Source organism: Chiloscyllium plagiosum, chromosome 4 (assembly GCF_004010195.1).
Source record: "Chiloscyllium plagiosum isolate BGI_BamShark_2017 chromosome 4, ASM401019v2, whole genome shotgun sequence".
Taxonomy (NCBI): Eukaryota; Metazoa; Chordata; class Chondrichthyes; order Orectolobiformes; family Hemiscylliidae; genus Chiloscyllium; species Chiloscyllium plagiosum.
The window spans coordinates 24,329,098-24,348,939 of record NC_057713.1 but is presented as its reverse complement, the minus strand read 5'-3'; the positions used below and the strand labels follow the sequence as shown (position 1 = coordinate 24,348,939).

General features: G+C 38.9%; 1 protein-coding gene across 2 annotated transcripts; it reads right to left on the bottom strand.

Moving 5' to 3' along the window:
* Window positions 1–216: 216 nt before the first annotated feature.
* Window positions 217–7,295, bottom strand: LOC122548901. 2 transcript variants are annotated; one of them, XM_043687851.1, is made up of 2 exons: window positions 7,202–7,295; window positions 217–2,032 (listed from the first exon to the last, which is right to left on the bottom strand). In XM_043687851.1, the coding sequence occupies exons 1-2, from the start codon at window positions 7,241–7,243 to the stop codon at window positions 1,166–1,168; spliced, it is 909 nt and encodes a 302-aa protein (XP_043543786.1). In that variant the 5' UTR covers window positions 7,244–7,295; the 3' UTR covers window positions 217–1,165. The 2 variants fall into 2 exon arrangements, with proteins under 2 accessions (XP_043543786.1, XP_043543787.1); XM_043687852.1 differs by having other exon boundaries at window positions 7,205–7,295.
* Between the last annotated feature and the right edge of the window lie 12,547 nt (window positions 7,296–19,842).

The following is a 19,842-nucleotide window of genomic DNA, read 5'->3' as shown; positions in this document are numbered from 1 at the left end:
CAGTTAACTGATCTAGCAAAACCAGCAACTGTACAATTAACAGGCAGTGTGTAGTGACTGGAATAAGGTTGGCCAGGTGGATGTCATTAAATATGAGTTTCCTGATTGGAGCTGTTAACCTAGGCCAATCAGGGAGGCCTGGCCAACAAAAATCTTAGGGATTCTCCTCGCTTTAGGGACTGGCTCTGAGCTGGCTGGTCAGAGTCGATGTACTGCACACGTGTAAATAAAGGGTGACTTGGTAACAGGATACTGGCCTCCGTGGAGTTTCATTTCTGCATAAGTTGTGAGCAATGGTTAATCTTTTAATCATAATCCATGTGGCCCTTTTTGGAGACTGGTTGGTTTGGCCTGTACAATTATAAGAAAGGCTTTGCTTTGCAATAAGAAAGCAAACTCAAGACATAATGAAATGTAGTACTGCAAGGGTTAAATTTCATTTGCAATCAATACAGTTGCTGAATGTCTGCCTTGTTATTCACCTTGGTACCATCTGTGCACTTGGCACTACCTACTTTTAATTCCGTGCTAGCCACTGTACGTATATCCACTTTCAAACTGGCATATGTCTATTCGGATGCACATAAATAATGGAACTCCATAATTATAGTAGAGAATTCAAAATTAACTTGCATATTCATAACATACGGAACAAATAGACTTGCTGAAATTTTAAATGAGTTGCCATCATCTTGTATATTCACACGTGAATTTCTTTTTGGATGATCAGCTTTCCAATGGGAATAGCTTGGTCCCAATGTTATTCCTTTCACCATATTTCAAAATTCCTTTCCTTTGTTATTCAGATTTGTCATTTACAGTGTGAATTTTTGTTTAGTCACTCAACCTCAAAAACAATCCTGCTTTCATGATTAAAATCGATTGCAATCTATGGAAAATATGAAAAACAAAATGTACATAGAATATTAAATCTGATGTACAGCACTCAAACTTTTCCATAATGCTTCATAAGTTCACTTCCTTACTCAATATGATTATTCATTTTTCGGCATTTTGCTGTAATTTATTTCTTTAAGTATTGTTTCTGTGCTAAACAATTTCTCAAAGCAAACTGACAATGTTGCAAAGTGTGTAACTGACCATTGTTTGCCTTTTATCTTTTGATTTGATGAAATTAGGCCTGTTGTTCATTAGGTTTCCTAATCTATTTTCTCCTGGCTGCATTGTTAAGTAGCTTACTTGCTTTACAGTGTTCATCGGTTGTCTGCTGGCTTACAATGTTATGTTCTTCATTGATGTTGCCATTACTAAAGGTTAATCGTAATGGCTTTAAAGGCTTAGACTTATCATGTGTCCCATTATCATAGTCTTTCCCATGTCTTAACTTTATTCTCCCTCTTACAGGATGGAGTGAGGGCATAAGATTTTCCTCAGGAATATACCTCTGTGCATCATGTGTAACGGCAGATTTAGCACTGATATTTGTTTTAGATACCGAGGGTTTGCTTGGAAGTGCTGACTCTTTGAATTTCTGGTGAGCAATTGAATTTGTGATCTTGGCAGGAAGAAATGGTACTTCTTGCAGTAGATGCATTGGAGTTTTTTGGTTTTCCAGAATTGTCTTTTCAGCCAATTTTATCTTCTCCAAACTTTCAAGCTGTTTGTGATTTCTCTCTTTTCTTGGCTGATGTTCAGTGCTAATTTCTCCTGTAGTAGCCAGCTTCTCTGCAGCTCGCTTGCCCTCAATTTGAATGTATTTAAGCTTCTCAAGTTGGGCTTTCTTGATATCCTCAGGGAGGGCTAATGGAGCCAGTTTTAGAGGCTTTTTAGGGGGAAGTTCTTTCCATTTGTCTTTGGCTTCTTGATAAGACTTTGGTGACGTAGACTCGAACTGCTGCACATTGGGGCCGATGGTTAAGGAAGTATCACCATGAATGTCCATATCACTGGTTGTTGAATGCTTCACACTGACAACACTCAGGCCATCTTTTGTCTGGTCGAGGTTGAGGATGCTTAGCTTACTGGATACATTTTCAAGTTTGGATTCTGAGCTCTTCTCATTTGGGAGTTCCTTGAAAACAATCAATTAATGTGGTTATAGCTTTCATAATATATGACATATAGTGAACTGTAACACATTTTCATTGTACCTTTGGTATCCTTGAAAGACAGAAACACTTTAATTATTAAATAAGTCAAAAAAGACTATGTTCTATTCCATATGTTCTTGTTTGTAACATTTTTTCTGACTTCAACAGATAATAGATAATATACTGTTATTAGATCTTAAATAGTGCAATTCAAGAACTGAGCAGAAGCATGGTTTTAGAACAGCATACCTTCATTTAGATGATTTGAGCAAACTAACAGGGTAGGAAACTATAGAGTAGCTTAAAGTTTTAATCACTTTGGGGAGTAGAGCACAATTGATGTTTGAGAATACTTCAGTTGATACAAATGAGTATGGACATACATAAATATAGCTTTTGTGTATTTCTTATAGCTTCAAATTTAGTAATTATCTAATAATCTAAACATGATTTAAACTTATTTTTAACCCAAACCATTCAATTTTATTGATAGTAAATGAGAATTGATTTTTTGACAGGATTCTCACCATTACAATATGGATAAATATTAATTGGTTATCAGTGTTGACATATTCATTTTATTTGATATTTGATTTGATTTATTGTTGTCCCATGTACCTAAGTGCAGTGAAAAGTTTTGTTTTGCGTGCAATATAGGCAGATTATAACATACAAGGACAAGTAGAGCGTGGTTACAATTACAAAGTTATGGTTGCACAGGAGGTGTAAAAAAGCAAGATCAGCATTAGATTTGAAGTTTGAAAGATCCACTCAGCAGTCTAATAACAGCAGAAGAAGCTGTTCTTGAACCTGTTGGTACATTTACTGAAACTTTTGTATCTTCTGTCTAATGGGAGATGTTGCAAGAAATTATAACCAGGGTGGGAGAGGTCTTTGATGATGTTGGCTGCTTTTCCATGGCAATGAGAAGTGTAATTGAAACATTTGGGCACCTTATGTGTGGTAGTTTCTTTGCCAAAATTGACAGAAACTGAGTTCAAGATTGTGAGTGAATCAGTAACACAGGTAGCTTCAACAACTTTTTAACACACTGTTGTGAAGACTTAAAGCACATAATGGCAATGCTAATTTCATAATATTTAACTTGGTTTTACTAAATGATAATTTCAGTTGAGGATGGTACCAGGAATCATATGACCATTGAAAACAGATGCAGCAGTCGGCCATTTAGCCGTTTGAGCCTGCTCTGCCCTTCAATATGATTATGGCTGATCATCTTATTCAGTACCCTGCTCTCATTTGCTTGCCACAGCCTTTGATCCCTTTAGCTCGAAGAACTATATCAAACTCCTTCTTCAAAACATTCAATATTTTGACCTCAATAAAACTTTCTGTGGCAGAGAATTCCACAGGCTCACCTCTGTCTGGATGTAGAAATTTATCTTCAGATCTAAGTAGCCCCCAATATCCTTAGACTGACCCCTGGTTCTGGACATCCCAGAGATTGGAACATTCTTCCTGCATTTTCCTGTCTAGCCTTATTAGAATTTTTAAAATTCTTCTGAAACCCCATTCATTCTTCTGAACTCTCGTGTATATAATCCTATAAAAATATTAATACAGTCCAACCTTTCTTCATACATCTGCCCTGCCATCTCAGGAGTCAGTGTTCACTCCCTCCATAACTGGAATAAGCGAAATACTTTGGAAATCTTTTATCAATGCTGTCAATGATGGGAAATATAATGACCATCCTTTAGCTTACAATACCACAGGATATTTCTGCAATGCCATCCATTAAAAAAGAAGGAAAAACCTGGCCTTCATAACAGTAGGGTTCCCAAATAACCAATGATGCCTTTTGCAATGTGGTCACTATTACAACTTTGGAAACATGACAGATCATTTGTGCACAGCAAGGTCCCACAACCAGCAATGAGTTAATGATCAGCTAATCTGATGGACACATGTTGATTGAAGGATAAATATTGGCCTGTACATCAGCAGAATTCCCCATATCTCTCATAAATACTGTAATCTCATGTGTCGTTTTAAGTCTATCGGAGACAGCAAAAGCAGCCTCAGTCTCTCTTTTATTCTGGAAGTTTTTATCTCAATACTGCAGTGGCCCCACTGTATCTGAGCAGCAGTCTGAATTATACTGGTAGCTTGGATTATTTTGGCTGTCCTTATTTTAAATTTAAAATGAAGAAGTGGGGGGTGGAGTTTGGAAGGGAAAGACTAAAAAGTTCTCTCTTTTGCACAAAACTATTGTGGAATAAGTTACCAGGGAGATCCAGAAAGCAATTTGTATGAATGATTCAATAAATAATTAATTTGTTCTGGAGGAGGTTTTAAATGACCTGGTAAAAAGTTTAGCAAGTAGGACTGATCTGTTAAAAGGGAATCGTTTTACATTAATAACCATAATCAAGTTAATTTGTGTAATCAGTTAGAGTAGGGGTGTTGAGTAAGTTAGAAAGGTCCACTTAACTTTCAGATTTAATTATGTCCCCCTCTCTCTACCCAGTGTAATTGGAACATCATCTCCAATATTCATTCTCTATGGGTCTGTGCTCATTTCCGCAAATTCTTCCATCCACTGAATGTTGGTTGACAACAGTCATTAAAAGAAAAATAGTGATTTAAATCTTTGGAAAATTGCAGGTATCAGTGTTTAGACAGGATAATGATTTTTATAAGGGCTTTCAGAGTGGAATACTTTGGGTGGAAATGTAACAATTGAAACCATCCACTTTGCTTTTATGAATGATGTAATAAAAGCTCTCATTGGCCTGAAGGTGCTGATTATGTTATTTGGGTTATTTCTGATATAGACATTTGTACAAGTGAGAATAATTACAGAAACACCAGTAAGGGAAATGGGACAAGTCAGGGTAAAAAACAAAATCTCTTAGACAATGCAAACCATTTCCTCCTGGTTATCTTTTGTTGACTGTTTAAAAGCAGCCAGCTGTCCCTGTGGATATTTCTAACCAACCTATTCAGATATGTCATTACAATGCCTTTTGAACAACTGGGAATAGAACCATGGCGATCTGGCCCAGGGATAGAAACATTACCATTGCACAACAAGAACCCACCTAATTGCTCTTGCAGATATTTTCTAAACATGCTGCTGAGAGATTTGTCTCTAGAGCAGGTGAGGCTTGAACCTGGGTCTTGCTGATCCAAAGGCAGGGGCACTACCACTGAGCTGCAAAAGTCCTTTTGGAAATGAACACAAACTCTTATTGTGTACAGCTAATTACAATAGATTATCAGATTCCAATTTCATTTCCTGGAAGCTATCTAGAGTCTCCTACATGAATTATCATTTTTTTATATGAACCGAGAGTCAGCCATTGTGCTGTTTCTTCACTTGGATATTTCCTTGGTGAATTTATATTGCACATTTTTATCGATTGACTGCATTCGGTGCAATTTATTTATTTTACTATTCTCTGACCAGCTGTGCTGATTGTGTTTCTTTGCCATTCATATGAGAAATATCAAAAGAAAAGGCAACTGTAAATATAGGTAATCATTTGGAAGAAGTATAAAGGTAGCTGAATCGAAAAGCATGTAACCACAATAGTGTTCAGTGGAAGATAAGTAACTTATTATGTTATCAGGAGAAAGGATTATTTCAGACTACTTTGCACTAAAGTGATGCTGTATACAATTGCAACATTTGTTCCTGCCTCCTATTTTAGCAAAAGCATTGATAACATATGTGAATACCATTAAGATCACAGATTTTTTTTAAATGATCACACTCGAGATTGCACACTAATATCACACCATCTCATTTCAAAGCATTTGAAATCCAAATAGTTTTGGACTTTCATTCCAGTTTTACTTTCAGTCTCCCAGGTGTAACTCGCCTGAGCATAGCATGCAACTGGCTGAAAAACCTAAAGTTACTAAGTCTCTGGACCTCAGCAGGAGAGAAAGACATGTTCAGCTTCAATAAACTACTGGGAACTGATGTCATCTATGCCAGTAGACTGTCAATAATCGCTTGTAAACCTTTCACTAGATAATCGAGAGAAATGTATATTGGTTACAACAGACAACTATGACATTGAGAAAGTTAGTATTGCAAACTTAAACATAAAAGAAAAGAGATGTAGGTGTCCCTGTTTTAAGTCACTGAAAGCTGGCAGGCAAGTGAATCAGGCAATTCGTAAGGTGAGTGATATGTTAGCCTTTATCAAAGAGGATTTGAGCACAGGAGCAAAAGGTATTGCTTTGATTGTAGAAAACACTGAAGAAATCACGGCAGGCATGTGAGCAGGCTGGAGCCTTGCCTGAGGAACAATGTACTTGATATACAGATATACAGTGGAGGTTCTCCAGACTGATTACTGGGATGATGGGACTGTTCCATGAGGCAACAGGTTTTGTATTCTGTGTAGTTTAAAAGCATGAGTGGAAATCTCATACATATAAGCAGAATTCTTAAATGGATAAACAGAGTAAAAGCTGAAATGATGTTTTCCCTGGTTGTGGGGTCCAGAGCCAGTTTCAGAAAAAAAGGCAATCCATTTAGCACTGAGATGAGAAAGATCATCATTACTCAGAGGTTGGTGAATCTTTGGGATTCACTACTTCAATGGATTGTGTAAGTTGAGTCACTAGGTACATTGAAGACAGAGATTTAAAGATTTTTATCCCTAATGACTTGAAGGCAAATGGAAATATGACATTGAGGTAGATGATCAGCATAATGCAGAAAGGTAAACTAGGCTTGAGGGACTGAATACCCTACTCCTCCTTTGTTCTCATGTTGATCATAAAAGTTTCTACAGGGAGAATAATGGACTAAAACATCAGCAGTCTTATAATTCAATGTTTAAGATGAGTGTACAGATATTGTGTGGTATATAAATGTATTTTGTCTGCATCTTACTGTAACCTCTCTCTTTCAAATAGATTAGAAATTGACATTTTTGTGTTTATGGCATTTTTGCATGGCATAGCTTTTACATGGCGTAATTTGAAGGTTATTACATTTGTATGGAAAAAATCAACATGATCAAATATGGGAATTGATAGTTAGAATGGTTAGTATATGCAGATATGTTGACAGATAAATTGAGACAGACAGAGACACAGACAGGGAGCCAAAATTGGATGATTGTGGAAAGGGAAAGATTATACAAAAACACAAAGGACCAACTTACTACCTTTCCCATATGTTCCCGACTTGATCTGTGTTTGATCATCTCCTGCAGGTTTCACCTCCAGAACTGTGCAGCCTAGAGACCAGCAGGCAGCTCTCAGCATGGCTTTACAATGGATAAGGGATCTATAAATGTCAGCACAAGATAATTACATGAAGATTAAGGTCACTGCTTAAACAGGTTGCTGCAGACAAATTCACATCACTATGTGCAATTCATCAGAATTGACTGAAATTCTTAAACCAGTGTGAAATTTCGTATTCCTTATGTAAAACAAAACAGAATAGAAAATTGGATTATTAAAGTTGGAGGAAAGTCTAAAGGTCATAAAACATTTCCTCTATAAAGCTTAGAATTGTATTATGTCTTTCAAACTCATGTAGCACTTTGCAAGATAAATAGTAGTTTTGGTGAAAGGGAAATATTGGCAATGCCATTATATGGATCTTAAACAAAACAGAAGATCCAGGCAGTACTCAATCAGTGGGTGAGGCAGCTCTCGGTAGAGAAAGCAGACAAGACCAGACGTGTGCTGAAGCTGTAAGAAGTCAGCAGTCTCATGCCTGAAAAGACAGATGAAAGCCTGTTCTTTATTGCCACTGGATATGAAATGTAAGGTCTGCTTTACACTAAAGAAAAATTGAAGCAATGTGAATTGAGCTAATTTGATATTCAGTCTTTTTTTTCTAGACCAGATGTGCTCCCACCACTGTTGGGAATGTACATGTGATCTGATCTGACATCTATATAACTCTGATATCACTCATTATGCATCTCTTCTGATTATTATTTCCATTTAAATCATGTCCAAATTTGGGTAATAAGAAAGCATTGTTAATTGATTATTGGCAAATTGTTAGTGAATCCATAAAGGTCTTTAAATTGGGTCCTTATTATGCTAATTTGGTGTCAACCCCTTTCTGCTGCTAGAAAAATGTCCTGGTGACTGAAACATGTTGGGGATCTGTCCTTACAGTTTTACAGGCTCCCCTACCTTGCAGCCTCCCTATCCTGGAGCTAGTAAAGTCCACCCAAAAAAGTTCACCATGAATAACTCCATTATTGCAACAAAAAACAAATTACATTGCCTTTTTGCTTTTAAGAAAATGAGAGGAGGCCACAGTTCAAACACTGGCACCTCTTCTGCAAATGAAGTAAAACAGCAAATAACATCATGCAAAATGGAAATATTTTGAACCATATCTACCCTGGAGACTACTCTGGAGGTTGGAACATAAAATTGCATTAGCTAACTCTACTTAACAGTTCTTGCAATGATATCACGAATTTTAGTCTCCAAAGAAGAGAATTCTGGGTAAGGAAGGGGATTGTGGGTAATCCAAGATGGAGGACGGGAAAAATTTCTGGCTGTAAGAGCTGCTCCTTTTTTTGACGTATTTTAGGTGTTGGAGGTGATTTCCTCGAATCCCAGGAGCAGCAATTACTGTTTTATATGGTGTTGCATTGTTGGAAAAAAAAGTCTAAACAACAGCACTTTTAAAAGGGAGAAGAGCAGACAAAGGAAGCACATGGTGAGGACAGTGCAGGAGAGAGAGAGGAGAGAGGAGAGAGAGAGAGAGAGAGAGAGAGGGGGAGGGGGAGGGAGGGACAGAGACAGAGAGAGAGAGACAGGGACAGAGAGAGAGAGAGAGACAGGGACACAGAGAGAGAGACACAGAGAGAGACAGAGAGAGAGAGAGAGAGAGAGAGAGGGGGGGAGAGAGAAAGAAAACAGGTGCGAGAAGGAAAGAAAATGGGAGCAAGAGAGCATGTGAATGAGAGCACATGAGAGCAAACTCCAGAGAGAGCAATGAGAGAATGACAGAACAACTGGTAATCAAAGGGAGATACCACAAAGAGATGAAAAGTTGCAGGTTGAAGGTATCAAGTAGAATAAGGAGAGAGCAGAAGTTTGGCACTAAGATAGAAGATGTCATAATTATGCAAATAGCAGAGAAGCTTTGGTGGCCCAAATGGCTAATGTCTCCTCCTACTTTATAACATTTTACGGTGTGTCTAGGTCACTTTTTAAGAATGACTTTCTGACCATTTCTTAAGCCAAAATCTTAATAGCAGTAACCCACATCCATATACCTATAGTTTTAAAGCTCATCCAGTTTCCTACAATTCTAACAACATATGACTAACACTTTTCATCTCACAGGTATTGGCTGATCCACATAGCTAGCATTTTTATAAGTAGAGATGTACAGCATGGAAACAGGCCCTTCAGTCCAACCTGTCCATGCCGACCAGGTATCCCAGCACCCGGCCCATATCCCTCCAAAACCTTCCTATTCACATACCCATCCAAATGCCGCCATTTTACTCCAAGATTAGTTGTGTATTCCACTGTGTGTTAATCCTCCCAGATGCATTCCGGCGGTACACGAATCTCTCTCTCTCTCTCTCTCTCTCTCTCTCACACACATACACTCACAACCCCTCACCCCAGACACCCACACACACTCCCAAACTCACACATGCATCCTCTCACAGACTTAGACCCCTATACACTTACACACACATATACACTCTCTCTCACAGACACTCACAATCCTCCAACACAGGCCTCTATTTGCATAATTATGACTAATCCTCTATCTTAGTGCCAAACTTCTGCTCTCTCCTTATTCTACTTGATAACTTTAACCTGCAGAAATCAATTTCTTTCTCATCCATTTTCAATGAGTTGACCTCTAAATTGAAGAATGTTCTCATCATCTCATTCTGAAATAGTCTCACCGTATCTTGAGATGATGAGCCCTTGCCCTGAATCCCAATCCCAGCCAGATCAAACATCATGTCTGCATCTAATTCATCAAGCACTGTCAGATTTTTATATATTTAAATGAGATAAAATTCCAAGAAGACATGTGACAGCAATCAAAGACTTGGGAGAACCCCTGGAGTGCTAATGGAATAAGATGTTAGAGTGTTTGACAAGCACTTAATAATTTGTTTTGTTTTGATTTCAGAACGGAAATGTAGAGTCCAGATGAGAACAGTTTGTCTCCTGCAGTTCACCTGAGCTCAACTCAGAGGAAACCAATCTCTGCATCAGGAGTGTTTTCTTTAGTTTGTGGAATCAGAAGTTAAAACAAGATGTTAACTCTCTCCATAAATGTTGCTGAGTATTTCCAGCACTGTCTGCTTTTATTTTGGGTGAAGTGTTTTTTTTTAGAACTGTTCGAGCTGGTCCTACATGATATGGTGCAGTGTAACCAATGAGGAAAGAAGTTAAAGAAAAGCCCTTGCCATATTGCTCTGATTCTGACAATCATCAAAACTGAACAGAATGGAGTTCTGGTTCTCTTGCATATGCCAAGTGTGACAGCAGTAAATGCTTTCTGTTTGCTTTTTGGTCATTATAAAAATTTATTGGTCAAATCAAGAAGGACAAGGGCACAAAGCATTGGTGTTAAGATGACATGCAAGATTCTCTCCAAGCCACACACCATCTTCATTTGCAATTGTGTTATAGGTTCCAAGTGATTCTGGATCCAAATTCTGGGGTTTCCTGTGTAGTTATATCACTGCAGCAGTTGAAGAAATTGAATTGAATTGAATTAGGCTTATTGTCACATGTACTCAATTGAGTAGAGTGCTAAGTTTACAAGTCACCACTTACGGTGCCATCTTAAGTACAAGGTACGTTGGTACAGATTCTTCAGTAGAGGTTCTGAGGAAAAAAAGTCAGAAAAATAAAGAAATAAGAAGTCCAGCATGACAGATCATAGGAATAAATTAGAAAATAGAGAAATAAAAAGTTCAGAATAACAATCCATCCAACCTAGTCCACACTGGCACTTAGCCTCCAGTCTGGATCGGGCCTTGACTCCAGACCGAACCAGGCTTCATCTCGAGGCTCTCAAAACTGGAAGATCATTCTGGAATGACCTAAAAAGACTGGTACCACCATGCCAAGAGACCACCATGCCAGGCTGAAAGACACACAGGGAGACCGCAAGAAGGTAGCTCACTTCCACTTTGTCAACGGCAGTTGGAGATGGGCAATAAGTACTGGCCTTGCCAGTGAAGCTTTCATCTTATGAGCAAAAGAAAAAAAATCTCAGAGTGTGAACTTTTCAGGCTCAACTCCTGGGAATGACTAGAGAATTTGAACTTGGGAAAAAAAAAAGAGTAATCTACCTAAAATATAACAAGAATATCATTGTCTCATTCCTTGTGTCTTTATGGCATCTTCACCTTATCATTTCCTGTGTAGAAATGATAAATGGATTAAGCTTAATTTCCCTTGTTACTCAAAGAAAATGAGTCCTCTTGAGGAAAATTGGCTGCAAATTTATTCCAGGCATATCTGCATGTTTTTTTCCCAGGGCAACCTGCAGCTTCAGCCAATACTAGAGGAATGCCAAGCAGAAACAGCTAAAGTTGCTGGTTATGCCAAGGTATGAATGGAAGAAAGTGAGGACTGCAGATGCTGGAGATCAGAGTCGAGAGTGTGATGCTGGAAAAGCACAGCAGGTCAGGCAGCATCCAAAGAGCAGGAGGATCGACGTTTTGGGCATTATTCCTGAATCATGTCCAAAAAGTCGATTCTCCTACTTCTTGGATGCTGCTTGACCTGCTGTGCTTTTCCAGCACCACACTCTCGAGGTATGAATGGGAATCTAAATGGCCAGTATTTCAGGTGGAGGATGTACAAATTTTAATGCCTGAAATCCAGAGTCCATCTTCCAGTATTGAAGAGCCTCCCGAGTTACCATTGTGTGTTCTACCTTTAAACTTGTACCTAAAATTCATTTTTCAACTGCTGGTCTCATGTTCTGTGCATGCTATGGTCAGTATTCTCAGAAGATTGACAACCCAGAGATAGCTTTTGAATAAAAGCTGGAGGAGAAAGTGAGGTCTGCAGACGCTGGAGATCAAAGCTGAAACTTTATTGCTGGAACAGCACAGCAGCTCAGGCAGCATCTAGGGAACAGAAGATTCGACGTTTCGGGCACATGCCCTTCTTCAGGAAGAAGGGCATGTGCCCGAAAAGTCGAATCTTCTGTTCCCTAGATGCTGCCTGACCTGCTGTGCTGTTCCAGCAATAAAGTTTCAGCCTTGAATAAAAGCTGACCTTATTTGTAGTCAGTAGAGCTCCTTTCAGTCAATTTCAGTCATTCTCGACCTGCATTGCCTCCACCTCCTCTCTGGATTTGACTTGCCCTCAATGCCAATGCTAAGTGGCAAGTTAATTTGCCGTGATGCTGCTGCTGCCACTTCATTGATTGCACTTCTGGGATTGCACACTTCCCATGCAAATGCTTCCCTAAATGTGTAAAGATAAATGTGCCCTAGCGGCAGAAAACCTGCTGTTCAAAGGCTTTGGTGTTTGTCTTGCCTGGGATGTAATCACTATTGCTTTCATGCCTCATTGTGCTCAAACTATGCATATCGCTTTGGTAAAATCTGCTGTACCGTCAATGCAGCTTTCTCCAGCTTGCAAACTGGAGCTTGCCTCTGAAGTACAACACAATGCTTTGCAGAACTGAAGGTCGTTAAAATCATAAGCCTGCAATCATATGTTATCCCCAAACCTCCCTCAGGAATGCAAGGAAATCAAGCATGGTAATTACAAGTAACTGCCAGGAAATAGAGAATCGGGTTAAGTTTGCTAAAAAGTTATATTTATTGCATTCATGCCACATTACACACTCTTGTGCATTTGAGTCGCATGAGTATCAATAGTGCCTTAGAATGTAATCGCTGTATTTGTCACCTAATAGGTTCAATGAAATTAAATTCACAGCAACTAAGGGGGATGTGCTGTTCTCCATTACCTAGAACTAGTGATGAGAATCAATGATTTAAAAAAAGAATAACGGCAGAACATGGAATGTTTGAAACCTGCTGGGAGGTGTTGATATAATAATGCAAACGCTTTATTAAAATTTTGTATAATATTCAACCTGCTGTGCTACAACGTGCAATAACTGGGACCTTTGGTACTGAACATTTGTCAAGTGGTACTCACACAGACAATTCAAGCTTTATTAGATCTTACACCCCGGATGATCATCAGACAGTTTTATCCTTTAAGTAATTTTGTGCTCTATTTCCATTGTCTTTTATGTTTCTCACCCATTCCTCAATGATAATGTACTAGGAGAAAGTGAGGACTGCAGATGCTGGAGATTAGAGTTGAAAAATGTGGTACTGGAATAGCACAGCTAGTCAGACAGCATCTGAGGAGCAGGAGAGTTGATGTTTTCAGCATGAGCTCTTCATCAGGCTCTTCCTGATGCTCGAAGTGTTCGACTGTCCTGCTTCTCGGATGCTGCCTGACCAGCTATGCTTTCCAGCACCACACGTTTTGACTCAAAGATAATGTGTAAGACATTAAACTTACACTTCATCCAGTGAAAATTAAACAGCATTCAGCATTAGGTCTCATCCAAATACAACTGGACATGATGAATGCTGATTGACGGCAATGGGAGTGAGCTTTAGTTAGTTTGGTAAGTTATCTTTACGATCTTCACTGAGATCTACCTTTTCCTTTCCATGTGAGGATTTCTCTTTGCCCCAATTTCAATGGCTCATGGATTAAAATTGATTCTGGAAGCCAAACCGTGTTTTATGGACCAGCTCATAGTCATCAGCCACTTCAGCTGCTAACCTTGCCGTTTTAACTCTCTGCTCTTACACCTTAAGCCTACCTTCAGCCTTCATCTCCATCTTGTATGTGCTGACTTTCTTGTGTAAATGTCAGTTTCTAAAGTTCAAATGCTCTTACAAACTTATTGAGTTACAACTGAAAGATGAGAACTTAAAGCTGTTGTATCAAAAGGCATTCACAGAGAAAGAGAGTGAATGCATCCCTGTGTGTTATTACTTAACAAATAGTGTCTTAGTGAGAAAATGGAGACCATCACATATTCAAGCAAATGAGAAATGGGCAGAAGTTCATTCAGATTAATTTGCCAGTAGGGTATGGAAAGGGGATGCTGTGAGTATGGAAAATAAACAGCATGAAAGCAAAGGAAGGGTTCAAGCATGAAGACCACTGGCAATTTGTTGCAAAGGGTCTGTGGAATGCAGGATAGGATAAGAATAGTAGAATGCTCTTACACCAATTAGTGGAGTAAGGTTGAGGCTGAAAGGTCACTATGGTGAAATGAGCTAACACAATTAGTAAAGGTAGCCTCCTTGTTAAGTATCATTATGACAAGATTGAGACAAATATTTGGGAAATGACATTAAATATCAAATTAATAGTTAGTAGAGTCAGTCTGCTTGAGACTATTGGCAATAACTATCTAATCATGACATTAGGAAAATAGAGTCTAGAATGAAAGACCATTATTGCAAAAGATGACACTAAATATCTAACTATGACATTAGAATAACATTAAGTAGAGTGTACAACTGAAGAGATAATAGGAACTAACATCACTGGTTTATTGTGTAGCTAGAGTAAAGTACTTTGATTAATATAGTTGGACATGCTGATAAGCTAACAGAAACGTGATAAAAAAATATAAAAAACCATGGACCCTGAGGTTCGGGGACATTTGAAAATCTGCTTTCTCAGTGTCAAGGTCTTTTTGTTTGCAAATAAAAGACCTACTTCTTGAAGAACTCTCTGCATCTCCTGGTGATTCTCCACATTTTCTCCAAGACATGAGTGGTGCATGAGCTACCACTTGGAGATCATTTAGGAGTGAGGAAAACACAAGCTAAAATACGAAGACATTTTTATTGGCCTGGACGACACAAGGATGTAGTTAAATTTTGCCAAATGTGTCATACATGTTAACTAATTGGAAAACCACAGGCATAATGAAACCTGCACCTTTAATACCTATTCCAGCATTTGAGGAATGTTTCACTAGAGACTTGATTGATTGTGTAGGTCCTCTACCTCAAAAATAAAGTTGGAATAAGTGTTTATTAACAAAAATGGATGTATCGACTAGATTTTCTGAGGCAGTCCCATTACACAATATCACAGCTAAAAGAGTTGTAGAAGATTTACTCTAATTTTTCACTGGATACGGACTACCAATAGAGATACAGTCAAATCCAGGGTCAAACTTCACTTCCAAACTACTCAAGGAGATTATGAATAGCTTGGGAATAAAGCAATTCAAATCTACTGTGTACCACCCAGAATCTCAGGGAGCTAGAGAAAGGTGGCATTAAACATTAAAGGTTTTGTTGAGGGCTTATGGTCAGGACTCTCCAGATGATTGGGATAAGGGAGTTCTGTTTGTGCTTTTTGCAATCAGAGATGCACCAAATGAGTCAACCAAATTCAATCCATTTGAATTAATTTTTGGGCATGAAGTAAAATGACCATTAAAATTGATTGAGGAGATTTTAATAAGTCAAAAGTCAGAGAGTACCCATTTGGACTATGTGTCAAATTTTAGAGAATGACTAAATAGAGCTGGGGAGTTGGTTAGACAGCAGTTAAGAGTATTGCAGCATACAATGAAGCAGGAAGTGGACAAGAAATCAAAAATTTGCAGTTTTGCCAGTGGGAATAAGGTATTGGTGTTACTTCCAGTAATAGGTGAACCTTTAAAAGCAAAGTTTAGTGGACCTTATCAAATCGAGAGGAAATTGAGTGAGGTGAACTATTATTAAGTATTCCAGACAGCAAGAAATCTCACAGAATGTGTCATGTGAATATGCTCAAAAGGTATTTTGACAGGGAAGGAAAGCAAGAGGAGAAGGTGTTAATGATTACAGCACAGAAGGAAGAACCAAGTTCAGAAGATTCTGAATTAGATATTACTTAAATCAAATTGGAAAATTAGGAAATTTTCAAAAATTGGGATAAATTATTGTGTAACCTTCCACCAGAAAATTGAAATGACCTGAAAGAGTCATTACTATCACATGGGGAGATATGCGGAAGTACTAATCTAATTGTGCATAATGTAGATAGAGGAGATGATGTTCTGATTAAGCAACATCCTCATAGGCATAGCCCTCTAAAGTTGGCACAAATTCAGAAGGAGATAGAACCCATGCTCCAAGATGGCATAATCAAAGTGAGTTATAGTGACTGGAGGCTCACTCATAGTCATGGTGCCAAATGGTACCCAATGGTTACGTGTGGACTATCGCAAAGTCAATGCAGTTACAAAGACTGATGCATCTCCAATTCCATGGCTGGAGGACTGTGTCATAAAGATGGGACAAGCAACTTGCATTTCTAAGTTGGACTTGCTTAGAGGTTACTGATAATACTTTTGTCAGAAAGCGCAAAGGCAATTTCGGCTTTCATAATGCCAAATGGACTATATCAGTTCAAAGTCATGCCATTTGTTATAAAAAACACAGCAGCCACATTTCAGAAACTAACTAATAAGATCACTGCCCGATTACCCAACTGTGTGGTGTATATTGATGACCTGCCAATTTTTAGTCACTCGTGGAAGGAACATTAACAGCATTTATTGGACTAGTTCAATTGACTTCAGAAGGCAGGCTTAGTGGTAAATCCAGTTAAAAGTGAATTTGCCAAAGCCCAAGTCACCTTCCTGAGCCATGTTATTGGACATGGACATATTGTGCCATGGGATGCGAAAACAAAAGTAATTGGGGAATTTCCCACACTGTTGATGAAAAGAGGTTTACAAAATCATGAGGGGCATGGATAAGACAAGTAGACAAAGTCTTTTACCTGGGGTGGGGGAGTGTGGAACTGGAAGGCATAGCTTTATGGTGAGAGGGGAAAGATATATAAGAGTCCTAAGGGGCAACTTTTTCACACAGAGGGTGGTAGTGTATGGAATGAGCTGCCAGAGGAAGTGGTAGAGGCGAATAGAATTGCAACATTTAAAAGGCATCTGGATGGGTATATGAATAGGAAGGCTTTAGAGGGATATGGGCCTGGTGCTGGCAGGTGGGACCTGATTGGGTTGGGATATCTGGTAGGCATGGACGAGTTGGACCAAAGGGTCTGTTTCTGTGTACCTCTCTATGACTCTATAAAGCCCAAATGCAGAGAATAATTTTAAAATAGCAAAACTGACAGGTAATGCTGTACTTGCAAAGGAACTCAGTGACACTTGCAGGTGTGTGCAGCTTCGAGTAATATATAGAAATACTATAAGGTAATGAAACTAGTGTAGCATGCATTAACTGGCATGATACCAGTGAAGAGGGGGAATGAGATGGTAAATGAGAGCATAAATGTGAACAATTAATAATTAGAATGTGAAATTATTTACCATAAATCATTGTTGAAGCCAGCACAAATAATTTCAAGTAGCAATTTGATAGCTGAATGAAAATGAGGAATATTAATTAGAAAAATTGTATAGGTCTTTCAGAAAGCTGCAGTAGCAGGACAGAAAGAACAGATGCCAAATGTTTTGTAATTTGCTGTGTGCTTTTATAATTACATGGAATGCAGAACAAGCAAGTGCTAACTTAAGTAATTCTTTGGGAGAAATGTGCTAGCATAGCCTTTATGATGAAATGTTGTGTTTCTCTACCGTCAGATTCCATGATTCAACAAATTAGGAACACTTAAGGGGTGATTTGAATCCTGACAATTGGTGGATACTGTGCAAAGAACATTTAAAATCACTGGAGAGAGATTCCTGAAATGTTCCTGCTGCCAAACTCTGATATCCTGCCTCCTTCCTCGGCATGATTTGAAATCTGAGCAGATGACAAGAACATACGTGAAATTTCTTTAAATATACTAAAACGCTAAGTGAATATTTTTCCTCGGTATTCACACTGGAAAAAGACAATGTTGTCAAGGAGAATACTGAGAAACATGCTATTAGACTAGATGGGATTGAGGTTCATAAGGAGGAAGTGTTAGAAATTCTGGGAAGTGTGAAAATAGATAAATCCCCTGGGCCGGATGGAATTTTTCCTAGGATTCTTTGGGAAGCCAGGGAGGAGATTGCCGAAACTTTGGCTTTGATCTTTATGTTGTCATTATCTACAGGAATACTACCAGAAGACTGGAAGATAGCAAATCTTATTCTGTTGTTCAAGAAGGGGAGTAGAGACAACCCTAGTAATTATAGACCAGTGAGCCTTACTTCAGTTGTGTGTAAAGTGTTGGAAAAGGCTATAAGAGATAGAATTTATAATTATCTCGATAGAAATAAGTTGATTAGGGATAGTCAACACAGTTTTATGGAGGATAGGTCATGCCTCACAAATCTTATTGAACTCTTTGAGAAGGTGACCAAACAGGTGGATGAGGGTAAAACCATTGATATGTTGTGTATGGATTACAGTAAGGCGTTTAAGTTCCCCTTGGTGGGCTACTGCACAAAATACGAGGCATGGGATTGAGGGCGATTAAGTGGTTTGGATTAGAAATTAGCCAGCTGAAAGAAGACAGAGGGTGGTGGTTGATGGGAGATGTTCATCCTGGAGTTCAGTTACTAGTGGTGTATCACAAGGATCTGTTTTTGGTCCACTGCTGTTTGTCATTTTTATAATTGACCTGGATGAGGGCGTAGAAGGATGGGTTAGTAAATTTGTGGACGACACTAAGGTCGGTTCAGTTGTGGATAGTGCTGAAGGATGTTGCAAGTTACAGAGGGACATATAAAAGCTGCAGAGCTGGTCTGAGAGGTGGAAAATGGAGATTAATGCAGAAAAGTGTGAAGTGATTCATTTTGGAAGGAGTAACAGGAATGCAGAGTATTGGGCGAATGGTAAGATTCTTGGCAGTGTAGATAAGCAGAGAGATCTTGGTGTCCATGTACATAGATCCCTCAAAATTGCCACCCAGGTTGATAGGGGTGTTAAGAAGGCATATGGTGTGTTAGCTTTTGTTAGTAGAAGGATTGAGTTTCAGCACCATGAGGTCATGCTGCAGCTGTACAATACTCTGGTGTGGCCCCACTTGTAGTATTGCATGCAGCTCTGGTCACCACATAATTGGAAGGATGTGGAAGCTTTGGAAAGTGTTCTTAAGAGATTTACTAGGATGTTGCCTGGTATGGAGGGAAGGTTTTATGAGGAAAGGTTGAGGGACTTGAGGCTGTTTTTATTACAGAGAAGAAGGTTGAGTGGTGACTTAATTGAGACATATAAAAAAATCAGAGGGTTAGATTGGGTGGACAGTGAGAGCCTTTTTCCTAGGATGGTGATGGCTAACATGAGGGGTGAGAGTTATAGTTTCAAATTGAGGGGTGATAGTTATAAGACAGATGTCAGAGGTAGTTTCTTTCCTCAGAGAGTAGTAGGGCCGTGGAACACGCTGCCTGCAACAATTGTAGACTTGCAAGCTTTACGGGCATTTAAATGGTCATTAGATAGGCATATGAATGAGTATGGAATAGTGTAGGTTACATGAGCTTCGGATTGGTTTCACAGGGTGGCGCAACGTCGAGGGCCGAAGGTCCTGTACTGAGCTGTAATGTTCTATGTTCTATGTCCTCTGTATTCAAAGAGGTGCCATCATCAGACACTGACTGCCAATTTCACTGATGATTTCTACAGTGAAGCCACAGGGGTTAGTTACAAGAGGAGCAAGAGACCCAAGATTTGAATCCTTGTCCTGCAAGGCAAGGAGTTGGTGAAAGCTCCAGGAAAGTCTAATCCTCTTATGGCCTGGAATCTCCTCCATCCTTTCTGGTCATAAGATTCTTCCAAAAATCAATTGATGACAGCTTTCTGAGCGTCAAGAAAAATTC